At 35.6% G+C, this 13284-nt stretch overlaps 2 protein-coding genes across 2 annotated transcripts; both read left to right on the top strand.

Annotated features, from left to right (window-relative positions):
• The first annotated feature begins 39 nt into the window (after positions 1 to 39).
• Positions 40 to 8243, top strand: LOC134672010 (leptin receptor gene-related protein). The gene is made up of 5 exons (XM_063529911.1): positions 40 to 170; positions 1299 to 1373; positions 1761 to 1947; positions 2215 to 6669; positions 7477 to 8243. Exons 1-4 carry the CDS (start codon positions 154 to 156, stop codon positions 2326 to 2328), a joined length of 393 nt encoding a protein of 130 aa, XP_063385981.1. The 5' UTR covers positions 40 to 153; the 3' UTR covers positions 2329 to 6669; positions 7477 to 8243.
• A 2073-nt stretch (positions 8244 to 10316) lies between these two features.
• Positions 10317 to 12048, top strand: LOC134671988 (actin-related protein 3). Its single transcript, XM_063529885.1, has one exon. It carries the CDS (start codon positions 10490 to 10492, stop codon positions 11744 to 11746), a length of 1257 nt encoding a protein of 418 aa, XP_063385955.1. The 5' UTR covers positions 10317 to 10489; the 3' UTR covers positions 11747 to 12048.
• Positions 12049 to 13284: the final 1236 nt, after the last annotated feature.

Below are 13284 nucleotides of genomic sequence, written 5' to 3'. Positions count from 1 at the left end.
TCTCATTGTTCTTAATCTATCTAGTCTGTATTTGATTTTACTTCGTATTGTATGTGTACTCAATCGTCTCAATCTGCCCTTGTAAAATTTAGCAATTTCAACGATAATACAAACACTTGATTGTCCATTTGGTAGTGAGTGTAATTTACAGCAATGGCAGGAATTAAAGGTAATATGACACATTTTATATCCTCTAACAGTCTTGCAATCTTAAGATTAAAATTCATGAAAGTCAGTCTCAATGACTCATTTCTATTATTTACAAATAAGTTCTTAATTTTATCTACCGCTAGTCTAATTTGTTTATTTTTCTCTTTTCATGTTTTACTCATGGATGAATTATAGGGTAAGTTCATTGTGTTTATATTAGTAGCTCTTATTGATGATATCTGATTTGTTTGTAAGTAGGACAGACCGTAGGTACTTGGTAGGTACTCTAATGAGATTTTACACTATAATACCTTAGCTAATATGTCAACATTATGTACAGAAATGATGCCAACTAGATGTTCAAACATGTGATAAAAAATATTTCCACATTTTCATATATTTATACAAAAACTATGTTCAAATTAATCTTTGTGTAGGTATTTTATACATCATTCATTATAGTCGGTATATTATGTATTTCTAATTAATGCTAAGCGTGATCTAAACTAATTATGGTGTTCTCATGGTATCTTAAAATGTGCCTGTGTTGATAGATATTGTAACATGTATTACAAAATCACTAATTTGTCTCCTTCAAAATATTTATTTCTTCACATTCTATTCATTTTATTTTAACCAGTCTTAAAGAACTTTCTTTCCTTCTGGCAACTGTTGATTCTACTGATTCTTAACACCTTTATTTTTGAACCACATTGGTGGCAAATAAGCGTGCTGCCCAACTGATGTTAAACAGTTACCGCAGCCTAAGGGCACTTGGAACTCTAATAAAGTAACTCAAGTTTTGCCTACCATATGTGTTGTTTCCATGCATAAAGTCCCAATTAGTCACTTGCCATAAGGACGCTTTGACAGGTTATTTGTATAAAAATACAAGCAAATATCATCCTTATTGTAAGCAACAAAGTGGGACCTTGGACTAGACTTTGACACATATAAGCTTATACAAGGTTTCTGAATCATGAATTCTATTTTGAATATTCTACAATGGAATAGTTTTTTTTTATTACCTATTTCTATGTGGTGTTGTAAAAACAAAGTTACTAAAAACAACCAACTTCAGACTTTCAATACCACTGTCTGCTTGTGCTTAGTGATCGTAATAAAACTTTTTGGTTAACTGATTTCAGGTTGATAGCTCTGGCTTTTGCTGGCTCCATTGGTATGACCATGGTCATACTAGCGTGTGCCTTACCGCAATACAGGTAATTACATTCACAGCTTTATCGTTTCTTTACTATTATGATTATTTGCATAATAGAATTGTGGTTAAAAATATTTTAATTGAATTATGACATGACTACTTTTTATGGTAGGTATAGGTATAAGCATGGCAGTTTAAACCTTGACATGTTTTTACTTCACAGCTGAACCAAACAATGATATTGACATAGATAACTTTACTTTTCGTTAGATGAATTGATACTGTTGATTAAACAGGCTTAAATATTGATAAAGTTTAATAAACAAACCAACCAGATAAAAATATGATGCACCACTCTCTATTACCTTTATACCTTATGGCACGATTATATGTTTGCATACAAAATGACAACATACAATTTTACAATGTTTTTTTTTTGTACTTTCAGACTATGGTGGCCATTCTTCGTAGTCCTATTTTATGTGATGTGTCCCATCCCGACGATGATAGCACGCCGACACACAGACAGCACTGCGGGTGGTAATTCACCCTGCATGGAGACAGCAGTCTTTCTGACCATGGGCCTGGTTGTCAGCTCGTTTGGTCTACCTATTGTCCTTGCACATGTGGGCACTGTAAGTAAAAAAGTGTTGTTCTTTCTCTTGCATGTTTATTACATAAATAAAAACCGGCCAAGTGCGAGTCTAGACACCGTACCATTCTATCATCTGTGAAAATTTCAACTGTCTAGCTGTCACGGTTCATCAGATACAGCCTGGTGGCAGGCAGACGGACAGATGGACAGCGGATTCTTAGTAATAGGGTCCAGTTTTTACTGTACGGAACCCTAAAAAAGGTTCCCTAATGAACAAAACTGCTAAAAACCGTCTTGATTGTTCCAGATTGCAGCGGGGGCATGCTACTTGACCCTAGCAGGCAATGTGATAGTGTACCTGACCATTCTCGGATTCTTCACAATCTTCGACATGGAGGACTCAGATTATGCAATGTGGTGAGAAATCTAGAACATTGACACGGAGGACAATGTTAGGGCAAATGATAAATCTAACATAAGTAATGGAGCATTACATGAAGTTGTCTACCGTTGTCCCGTAAACGCGAATTTTGTGAAGATTTGCAGTCATAGGAGTTTATTTTCTGCGACAAAGAGTCTAAAATAATTAAAGTTAAACACCGATCAAAAGGTCCATGAAATAAAAAGACAGCCCGTGGAATGCTTCAAATGTGTTTTTGTCTATGCTTATAAGTCTGAGAAATTATAATACTGATTATATTGTTGTTAGTTGATGTAATCAGACAATTTTTAATTTGAAAGTGTCATTTTATACAGTTTGTATCTCAATGTTACATTTATATGCTTAATCAGGAGACATTGCAAACATAAGTTGAAGCAAGAGGAATTTAGATGATTGGCTATTGGCCAGTTCCACTATAGGCGCCAAATTCAGATTTAACAACTTGTTATGGTTTTGATCTTATTTTGATGCGACCTGAACATAGCTGAAACTGATTGGTGCATACGAAATAAAGTCAAATTCATGCATAAAATGCACGCCAATCAACAAGACGATCGTCAAGATTGTATCAAAGTGTAACAAATTCTTAACCTTTTTGACGCCGTGTCAAACACAAAAGCTGTCAGTCAGACGTCACGGTACGGAAGTGTCAAAACTAAAATTGAACTTTATGCACATGCACGTAGGTGTCTCTGTCTATGTTGCTTCTCATCCACTATCAGACATCATCATCATTCATCATCTGGGGCAGATTAATCCGTCTTCAGCGTTGGACTTGCGGTTCGCATGTATCCGTCGTTGGCGTCGAAAAGATTAAATCTGGATCGGCTCGTGGTCAAATATTTTGAATTCACTATGTTTTTGCTAGAATGAAGTCATATAAGTGATGAATGATGAATTTTGACAAGTCCTTGTTTGACTTATGTTTGTTACAACATGTGGTGGCCTGAATAACGAGAGTTAAACCTATAAATAATTTGAGTTACGCGCCACAACAAACTATTTGCATTGCAATACTCTTAGTTGAATATATAAAAACTAAAACAATAATACAAGTCACAAAATTAGGGATAAAAACATAGGAGATGAGATATTATAGCGATTGTTGGGAGTGTTGGGTGTCGGAGGTGTCGGAACTATTATTGCAACAAACAAAAGTGTCGCTTAACTTCAAACTCTGGTAAATCTATTCGACCCTCTCAACAAATATCTACTCTATTACCTTTTCTCCACCTTTTCTCAATACCAAAATCGCATTACCTGACATGAATTTATATACCCGAGTTTGAAGTTAAGCGACTCAAATATTGTCCAATCTGTTCTAACTTAAGGCGTGTCCAGGTGGGGACAATTTTTCGCCAATCTGATTAAATTGTCTGATCAAACCAGACCGTGCGGACGCAAACGCCAATTTGGCTCGCCGAATTCAACGGCCGATTATGTCCGATATTACCGATAAAACGGGGTGCGGACTGATGACGCAATGATACAAATTTGTGACGCTAGTATTATATGTACTATTTATACTAGATAAATGCCCCCAAACGCGTATAATACACGTTTTGGGGCATTTTTTTTAATTTAGAGCTCTCAAATATTACCATAAATTTAAAATTGGTGAAAAAGCACCACCTAATTCGATCGGACAATGTAATCAGATTGGCGAAAAATTGTTTTCGACTGGACAGGACTTTAAAGTGGAAAAGATCTTATAAATAGAGATAATTTCTCTTTAAGAGCCCTTCAACGTGCACACTAGCGCCACTGCTAAATAATCGTGATTATTTAAATTTAACGACAGGTATTTAGAAATGGGGGCCGCTACGGACTGTATTGTGTATTGGCTGCTATTTAACTGATCACCAGATTTAATAAAATTTAATACCAAAAAAATCTACTTTACCACCCTAAAATAATGAATGATCACCAAAATTATAACACCATTTTAATGTGAAATGATTACCAATTTTATTACATTTTACTATCCTATTAAAGGAAATGACACCAAATTAATCATTATTAACCCAAAAATTGTAAATAATTACCAAATTTCAAACCCCAATTTAATGTCAATTGATAACCAAATTATTACATCGTGCTATCCTATTAAATAAAATGACACCAAAATAATCATTGTAAACCCAAAAATAGTAAATGACCACCAAAATTAGAACTCCATTTTAATGTAAAATTATAACCAAATTTTTAAATCTTGCTAACTATCCTATTAAAGCAAAGCAAAATTTTCTAGTAGCATTTCGTTTCTGTGTGGGTTGCAGTTCAAACCTAACCTAACCCACTTTTCTAGTAACATTTCGTTTCTGTAAGGTTCGCAGTTCAAACCTAACCTAACCCACTTTTCTATTAGCATTTCTTATCTGGAAGGGTCGCAGTTCAAACCTAACCTAACCCACTTTTCTAGTAGAATTTCGTTTCTGTGTGGGTCGGAGTTCAAACCTAACCTAACCCACTTTTCTAGTAGCATTTCGTTTCTGTAAGGGTCACAGTTCAAACCTAACCTAACCCACTTTTCTAGTAGCATTTCGTTTCTGTAAGGGTCGCAGTTCAAACCTAACCTAACCCACTTTTCTAGTAGCATTTCTTTTCTGTAAGGGTCGCAGTTCAAACCTAACCTAACCCACTTTTCTAGTAGCAATTCGTTTCTGTAAGGGTCGCAGTGTTAACCTAGCCCACTTAACTGATAGCAGTACAAACCTAACCTAACATACTTTTCTTTTCTAGTAGCATTTCAGTATGCCTACCTAAGTTATGCGGTGCGGGGTACGGGGGTTGAGCGGGAGGGGCTAGTAATTTTGGCATCATTTTACTTTATTTGGTAATATGTATAAATTTTTTGGTATCATAGTGGTTTATTTAGGTGAAAATATCGCATTTATTTTGTCTTCAAGATTTGGTGATCATTAATGATTTTTGGTAATCATTCAACATATTTGGTATTCGAATACAATTTGAAGTGCAGTCGTAATTAAAATGGTGGTACATTTGTAATTTTAGGCCTTATTTTTTTGGTGTTCAGTAATTTTTTTTGGCAAGCATGATTTTTTTATTTAGGGTACCAAAGTATTTTTTGGTGGTCATTATATTTGTAGCCTTGTGTATTTAAGTACCTTTAGAACACGTCAAACTAGTTTTTATGTTGCTGGATTCGTCGATCTAGGAACTCAAAACAAAAACGGCCGTTTTTACTTTGGACGCATAGATTGACAAATCCAGCAACATAAAAACTAGTTTGATGTATTAAAAAGGTACTTAAATACACAATACAGTCCGTAGCGGCCCCCTTTTTTAAATATCTTTCGTGAAATTTAAATAATCACAATTATTTAGCAGTGGCGCTAGTGTGCACGTTGAAGGGCTCTTAAAATGTGTATTTTTAAAGACTCATGTAAAAGTTAAGCATTTTACCTGGTAAATGAATAAAAGTATTATTTTGACATTGATCGTGCTGAACATTGAACGCTCCTGGATGACAAAAAAGATGCTCGAAATAATGTAACTAACATGAAAGCCACGCCTATCGGGTGCGGCGCGTAATCATGAACCTTGAAGGAATGCACGAAGGTTGATATTGGTCTGTAGCCGCGCACGTCAGTTGACGTCTTTGGCAGTCAAAATGTTCAAATAGCAATGATATTGCCACAACTGAATTTAAAAGGTTCGTCTTTCGTTATTCAGACTCACTCTCTGAAAGAGTATAATCAATCTCAGTTTGATTATTATAGGTTAAGGAATTTTAGTGTAAGTATACAGGATGTTTTATTTATATTATTTTGTTATTTCTGTTGAAATTTCTCACACAACGTGTCCACCAAAGTTCTATCTGGTTTATTGATGTATTTATACGAACAGATTTTATTTTTTTATTGTAAATTATCAGATAGACACGCCTTAAATAAAGTAATACCGTTATATGGAAGTTTAGAAACGAAAGTCTGCAAGTAATTAGGTATAATCTGGCTATAAAAAATTAAAGTGTTGTGGATACTTAGGCCCACTTGCACCATTCCACTAACCCGGGGTTAACCGGTTAAACTTGGCGTTACCATGGTTACCAGTACAATTTGACATTAGGTTAACGGTTTAACTGATTAATCCCGGGTTAGCGGAATGGTGCAAGTGGGCTTTATATGTATATTTTAAAAGCACTAACAAACGGTCGGACAAGACCGTGACCTTGGTACGGTTTGAGACCTGTTCGATCGAGTGGAATGTGGTTCGCCGTACGTTCGTTAAGGACGCAGCTATGAGTGAAAACGAGAAAGAGATACGCTGACCGGATCAAGATTGTCTGGTACGCCCGTCTATTAGTACAGTGAAACCTGGTTAATTGGCACCTGGATAAATGGAAAACCTCAATAATTGCAACCAAAAGTCCGGTCCCGGTCCCTTGAGACCAAAAGGCCTCTATAATTGAAATTTTGGAACCTCTATAATTGCAATTTAGATTTTAGTGCTTTTCGTAATTTTGCCTCTGTAATTGACCACATAGCAACTAAGACCTCTATAATTAACACTGTGTTAAAAAAATCCGTTATTTCTGCTCTTTTTTTACCTCTATTATTGTTCTATTTTTTTACCTCTATGTCTTACTTATTACCTCTGTAATTGAAATAATGTATTTGCAGACAGCAGAAACAATATTATAATAGCAATGATCATTTTATTTATGTCTTCATCCAGAATGCTATTTATTTATTGGGTATCTATCACAGCCTGTAGGTGAAATAGTTTTGTTAAAATCAAAAACAAAGTATGCTTTTTATATTCTAATAAAACTTTCTTCTACAATTCAATGGAATTTTTTAAACCCGAATGATTAATAAGAAAATAATGTTGTAATTAATGTAGTGTAAAAGTGCAAATATTGACAGAAGCTATATATAGCTTTTTTATAGACTAGAAACCCAGAACGTAAGCGTGTCTACTTTCAATGGTTATTTGCACCTCTATAAAAGAAATTTGTCAGAAACGCAACCTCTATTAATGAAAACCTCTATAATTGATGCAACGATTTTTTGAACCTCGTTAATTGACACGACCTGCTTAAATGAAAAACCTGGTTAATTGACAAAAAATGGCCGGTCCCTTGAGATTGCAATTATCCAGGTTCCACTGTACTATAATTTGTAAGGGCTCGTTTACACAACTTATTATAAACACGCCCTTATTTCCAAAAGCCATTAAAAAAAACTCCTGTTGAATTTGTTTTGTTTTAAAATAGAAAGAAGCAAAATAAAAGCAACCCTGTTTCTCATTAAGATTTATATTTCATTGGAGGTAATGTACTAGCTAGTATTTGGTCACTGAACCCCAAGAGGTTAGGCCTCCTCAGGCCTCCTAAGCGCCTTTTGAACGCTCGTTAAAAAAGCACTTAAATCCGTTCGCACGCTAAATTAGATTTAACGACCAACGCTTAAAGTTGAAAATCCAACAACGCCTAATAAAAAGCGCCACCACCATCGTGTGAATAAGTACTCATGTATCCATTTGTGTCATTCAAACGCTTTTTTAACGCGCGTTGTAAAAGCGCTCATGTTTATGAGGCCTTATAGGTCTTACATTATTTTGATAATAATCACTATCTACTAACGAAGACTTAATGCATTCTAAGCTGGCCACTCTCATAAAACAATACTTACTAATGTATACTATTTGTTAGATCTAACAACATAATGGAATAATTTGTTAATAAGGTAGAAGGTTTATTTTGAATATTTTTATTGGCATAGAATTTAATCGAAACTGACGTTAAAATGTTATTTCGGTACCCCTATTGATACTTTTATCTTTACATTCCTGTAATGTAAATTTTGTAAATATAGTATTAGTATCAGGTCACATTAAATAATTATTACCTGCTTTAACATAACAAAGTTGTTTTATTTTTCTAGTTTTTCGACATATAAATCGTGTTAGCTACGGTCAAACTGGCGGGGAGCTTAAAGAGGTCCCATCCATTGGTTAGAAGTTATAACTAAAGTACATGGCATTGATCCTGTTTAAAATTGGGCTCACATATAGATCCCAAGATAGCCTAGGGCATCTAGGGTAGGGAGTGTAGGGACGCAGCCATAGGACTGGACGAGATAGCAATATTGCTTGTTACCAATGTATAAAAGTCCATAATACTTGATATTACGTTGGCGTCTTTGGCCTAAACCGCTTCACACACCTTACTTATTTCAGTAACTGACGACAAGGATACAGTAATGCGAAGAAGGGAGATGCAGATATGTCTACCGTATATTAGCTGCGTCCCTGTAGTCAGTTACTGAATTAAGCAAGGTGTGTGAAGCGGGTAAGTACATCTGTAAAAGTGCATGTGCATCCTGACCACTACGAATCAATTCAATTCATGATGTGTCGATGCAATTTTGTAGCTCGTCGTAGATGATGTTATCAAGATGCTACTAAAGTCACTTAACTAAGGTCACTTTAAAGGAACCTTCGTGAATTTGGTAACTGACGATCCACATGAGAACGATGGAGATATCTCCATCTGACTTCTACGTATTGCTGCGTCCCTGTCGTGGAGTACTGAATTTAGGAAGAGTGCAAAACTCACCACCACGGAAGAGTTGCTATATTTTTATACTGACACGGTATTAGCGATTAAATAAGCTGCTCAAACAGTTTAGACTCTTGGAAGCGTTCTGAACAAAGAATATAATACTCACTAGGAGAAGAACGGTAACTCCATACAAAAAAATGTCCCCAATCGTTTATACGTTTATACTACTGGCGCCCTCGATGTGTACCAATGGAACTAAAGTTGACAACCGGTTTAGCCTGGCGGGTATTGGTATTATAGGTATATAGTAATTATGTTGATTAACATATTTGTTATCTTCATATCACGAAATATATGAAAGATGCAAATATTACCCCTTGTTTGTGGTATTATCTATTGATTTAAATAAAAGGCATATTTATGTTTATAACATTGTATTATATTTTACATATAGAAATATACACTGAAAATTAAACCCTGACAACTTAATAAAAATAGACATTAATAAAGCGCATTCACAAAGTTTTCAGTATTATACAAATAACATTAGGCATGCCTACCTATTACACTTTACACACAGATACACTACACTTTACACACGGCATTTTACACAGATTTCTAACTTGTATTCATTCATACATTTCTTCACGGTTAATTAATACGCTTTCCAGATGCGTTATGACTCGGTTCCTTCTGAACCCACTAAAGCTGTATAAATTTCACTCTGGCTGCTTCAACAGCCGTTGCTCCGCATTTAGCACATTTTCTATGTGCATTGCTGTAATCTATGTAGGTACAGACTTACAGTCTTAATAGTGGTTGTACCGCTACGTTGTATTTATTATTTAAAGATTTATTATATAAAATTTTCGTTATGAACTTTAACCACAGCAGTTGGACAGAGTCATTGACAAATATATTTTTTTATTATGGTGGGTAGACGTACCTACCCTCCATATATTTTATGAATATTGATAAAGACAGTTGGAAGCAAATATTCATTATAAAACTTAATCGCGTGTAATTAAGTTTTAAGCGTTTTAAGTCCCGTTTTATGATTAATTATGTATAAAATTCGTGATAATTTAAATCAGAGTTGGGAGCAATGTTGCTGTAGCAAAATGTTTTTATTTTTATTACTCGGAACTTTTTCTCGGAGGCCAACGCACACATAGGAGCTTCAGGCGCACACATGCACAATTATTTGGGGACATAACTTTCTTAGGAAGTGAACAGGCCTTGGTTCTGAAACCTAATCATTACCTTATGTACGCTTATTTACAACATAATTTTAATAAAATAAAATCAAATCAATCATTAATATAATACGTGATAATATTGAAATTTAACTTGATCATAAAACTCTCAAGTTTGGTTTTACTAAACCCATAAAACTCTCGAAAAGTCTGCTAAAAAATCATCGGGTCACGAATAGTTTTCCGAACGTACTTGTGCTTTCTCATTGGCTGAAGCTGACACTTAATCTGTGATTCATTCATACGTCAAAGTACCTAAGCAATATTTTACCGAAGTCCGCACCCATTTAAGCTCTAAATTACATATCTATTTATTTTTTAATTCTTTAAAAATATAAGTAACAGTGTCGCAATGGGAGACCATTTGCCTGCTTGTGTCATCGATGTGGGTACCGGCTACACCAAGCTAGGGTTCGCCGGCAACAAGGAACCTCAGTTTATCATTCCGTCAGCCATAGCGATAAAGGAAACGGCGAAAGTCGGCGATCAGAGTACCAGGCGCATGACAAAAGCGGTCGAGGACTTGGATTTCTTCATCGGCGATGAAGCGTTCGACGCGACGGGGTACTCGGTGAAGTATCCCGTGCGCCACGGGCTTGTGGAGGACTGGGACCTCATGGAGCGTTACATAGAGCAATGCATCTTTAAGTATCTCCGCGCTGAGCCTGAAGATCATCATTTCTTGCTCACCGAGCCGCCGCTGAACACGCCGGAGAATCGTGAATATCTGGCAGAGATTATGTTTGAGTCATTTAATGTGCCAGGGTTGTATATCGCCGTGCAAGCGGTGTTAGCGCTCGCTGCGTCGTGGAAGTCGCGTACGTCAGCCGAACGCACTTTCACGGGTATTGTAGTCGACAGCGGTGATGGCGTCACCCATATAGTGCCTGTAGCTGAAGGATATGTTATTGGATCATGTATCAAACATATCCCTATAGCTGGTAGAAACATTACCTCATTCATCCAGTCACTCCTGCGTGAGCGCGAGGTAGGCATCCCACCGGAACAGAGCTTAGAAACAGCAAAAGCTATTAAGGAGAGATACAGCTACATTTGCCCCGATATTGCCAAAGAGTTTGCCAAATATGACAGTGACCCAGCAAAGTGGATGAAGAAGTACACAGGCACAAATGCTATTACTAAGAATCCGTTTAGTGTAGATGTTGGTTACGAGAGATTCCTGGGACCAGAGATTTTCTTCCACCCTGAGTTTTCTAATGCAGACTTCACTGTGCCGTTGAACGAGATGGTTGATGATGTGATTCAAAACTGCCCTATTGATGTGAGGAGAGGTCTGTATGGAAACATTGTGTTGTCAGGTGGTTCGACTATGTTCCGAGACTTTGGTAGGAGACTGCAGCGTGACATTAAACGCACAGTAGACGCAAGACTGAAACTCTCGACTATGCTCTCTGAGGGCCGGATCACGCCTAAGCCTATTGATGTGCAGGTGATCTCTCACAACATGCAGAGATATGCGGTCTGGTTCGGAGGAAGTATGTTGGGATCAACCCCTGAGTTCTACCAGGTGTGCCACACTAAGCAGGCTTATATGGAGTATGGTCCAAGCATCTGCAGGCACAACCCTGTCTTTGGAACCATGACATAATGCTCAAACATATGAAATTACAAAAAAATAATGTATTATCAGTTTTATTTACTACTTATTAGTTTTAAGTATCCATTGTTTTTATAAGTATTAATTTTCGATCATTATTTTAAAATGATTACTATTCTATACACCAACAGGAAGTATAGCTGCAAAATATGTTCTCAAAGATATTTAATATGAACTATTTCCTTAGTCGATATATTAATTCTATTATTTTAAGCTGGAGGCACCATTGTAAATTTTACGCATTTAATTTTAGCATTCCAGCTTTTTAAAATATATACTTAGAACTATTATTAAATATAATGGACTATTATTTACTACCATATCCTTTTCATCATCATTATCATCCTGGCGTCAATCCCGGCTGTGCCCCCGCGCGGGGCGCGAGGACCCGAGATATCCTTTTGACACTTTGAAATTCTGTAAGAAAAGATTTATCAATGTTTATCAACTCAAGTTTTTGTTCTGCGAGCAATTTACACAAGCATTCATTGAATTAATTAGTTAACATCAGAATCACCCAAGAGGGTGAGGCATCTAAATCAGTGTACTTATCTAACACTTACCTACCTACTGCTGTTAATTGTACCTATGCCTCATTTCTGCCCTGAACTGAAATGGGCATTTCCATTTAAAGTTGTACCATGACTCACTTGACGAGTTGAAAATATAATTTGGATTATTTGGTACTTTTTTATGTGATTCTAGGAGTAAATATATTCTAGTTTACGAAACACAAAAGAGAATCGTTATATTTTTAGCATAAACCAGTTAAAATTAATATTTAATAGGATGAGGGAGGTTTTTTGCGGTCCGTTTGGTTACAAATGGTTATTGAAATAGTCAATAAAAGACATACTTGAAGCAAATGTTTTTATGTTTAAAGCATAATAATGTTAATAAACAACCTAAAAACAATCATCATTGACCAATTTAGAACAAACATTTTTCATAAAAGGAAATTTTAGGTGGTTTGGTTACGAGGTGGCCCCAAATCGTACGATATTTTTAGGTTTATTAAATAGTTATGGGCATTACTGCCATGTGACGAATAACAATAATTAGAATTACCAAAACTAAAGATTATTGTCAAAAAAATTTAATATTTTAGCTTATAAACTTTGAATAAACAATAAAAAATACTTTTGAAATCAAGGGGACATTTCCAAATGGACACCCATGTACCTTAATGGACAAAGTAAAGACGAGATCACAATAATCAAAATACACAATAATCAATTTACACAAATACTCAGTGATTAAAAAAAGGACTACAAAATATGTACCAAAATCAGTAGATAAGGTAAACATAAGAAACTCAATATTACTTAATAAAATATGACTTATTAATTGCATATGAATTAAATAAATATAGACAAAGTCACGGTAAAAACTATACATACTCAATGTGCGTGCGACTTTACCGTGTCCGTTTGGTTACATTTTTCTAGTCCGGCTATATGTTACGCTTCAAATTGTAACCAAAAGGACGTAACGATTTGTCTGATCCAGAATTAAATCTATTCAAAATA

Source organism: Cydia fagiglandana, chromosome 16, assembly GCF_963556715.1.
Source record: "Cydia fagiglandana chromosome 16, ilCydFagi1.1, whole genome shotgun sequence".
NCBI classification, from domain to species: domain Eukaryota; kingdom Metazoa; phylum Arthropoda; class Insecta; order Lepidoptera; family Tortricidae; genus Cydia; species Cydia fagiglandana.
Note: the sequence above shows the minus strand (reverse complement) of the source record. Positions and strands in the feature narration are given on the sequence as shown.

Bases quoted from the DNA above. Each gene is read 5' to 3' on its own strand.
- LOC134671988 (XM_063529885.1), top strand. From the start codon at position 10,490: ATGGGAGACCATTTGCCTGCTTGTGTCATCGATGTGGGTACCGGCTAC.
- LOC134672010 (XM_063529911.1), top strand. The intron at 1,374-1,760 runs GTAATTACATTC...TTGTACTTTCAG, and splicing joins TGTGCCTTACCGCAATACAG to ACTATGGTGGCCATTCTTCG. The intron at 1,948-2,214 runs GTAAGTAAAAAA...TGATTGTTCCAG, and splicing joins TCCTTGCACATGTGGGCACT to ATTGCAGCGGGGGCATGCTA.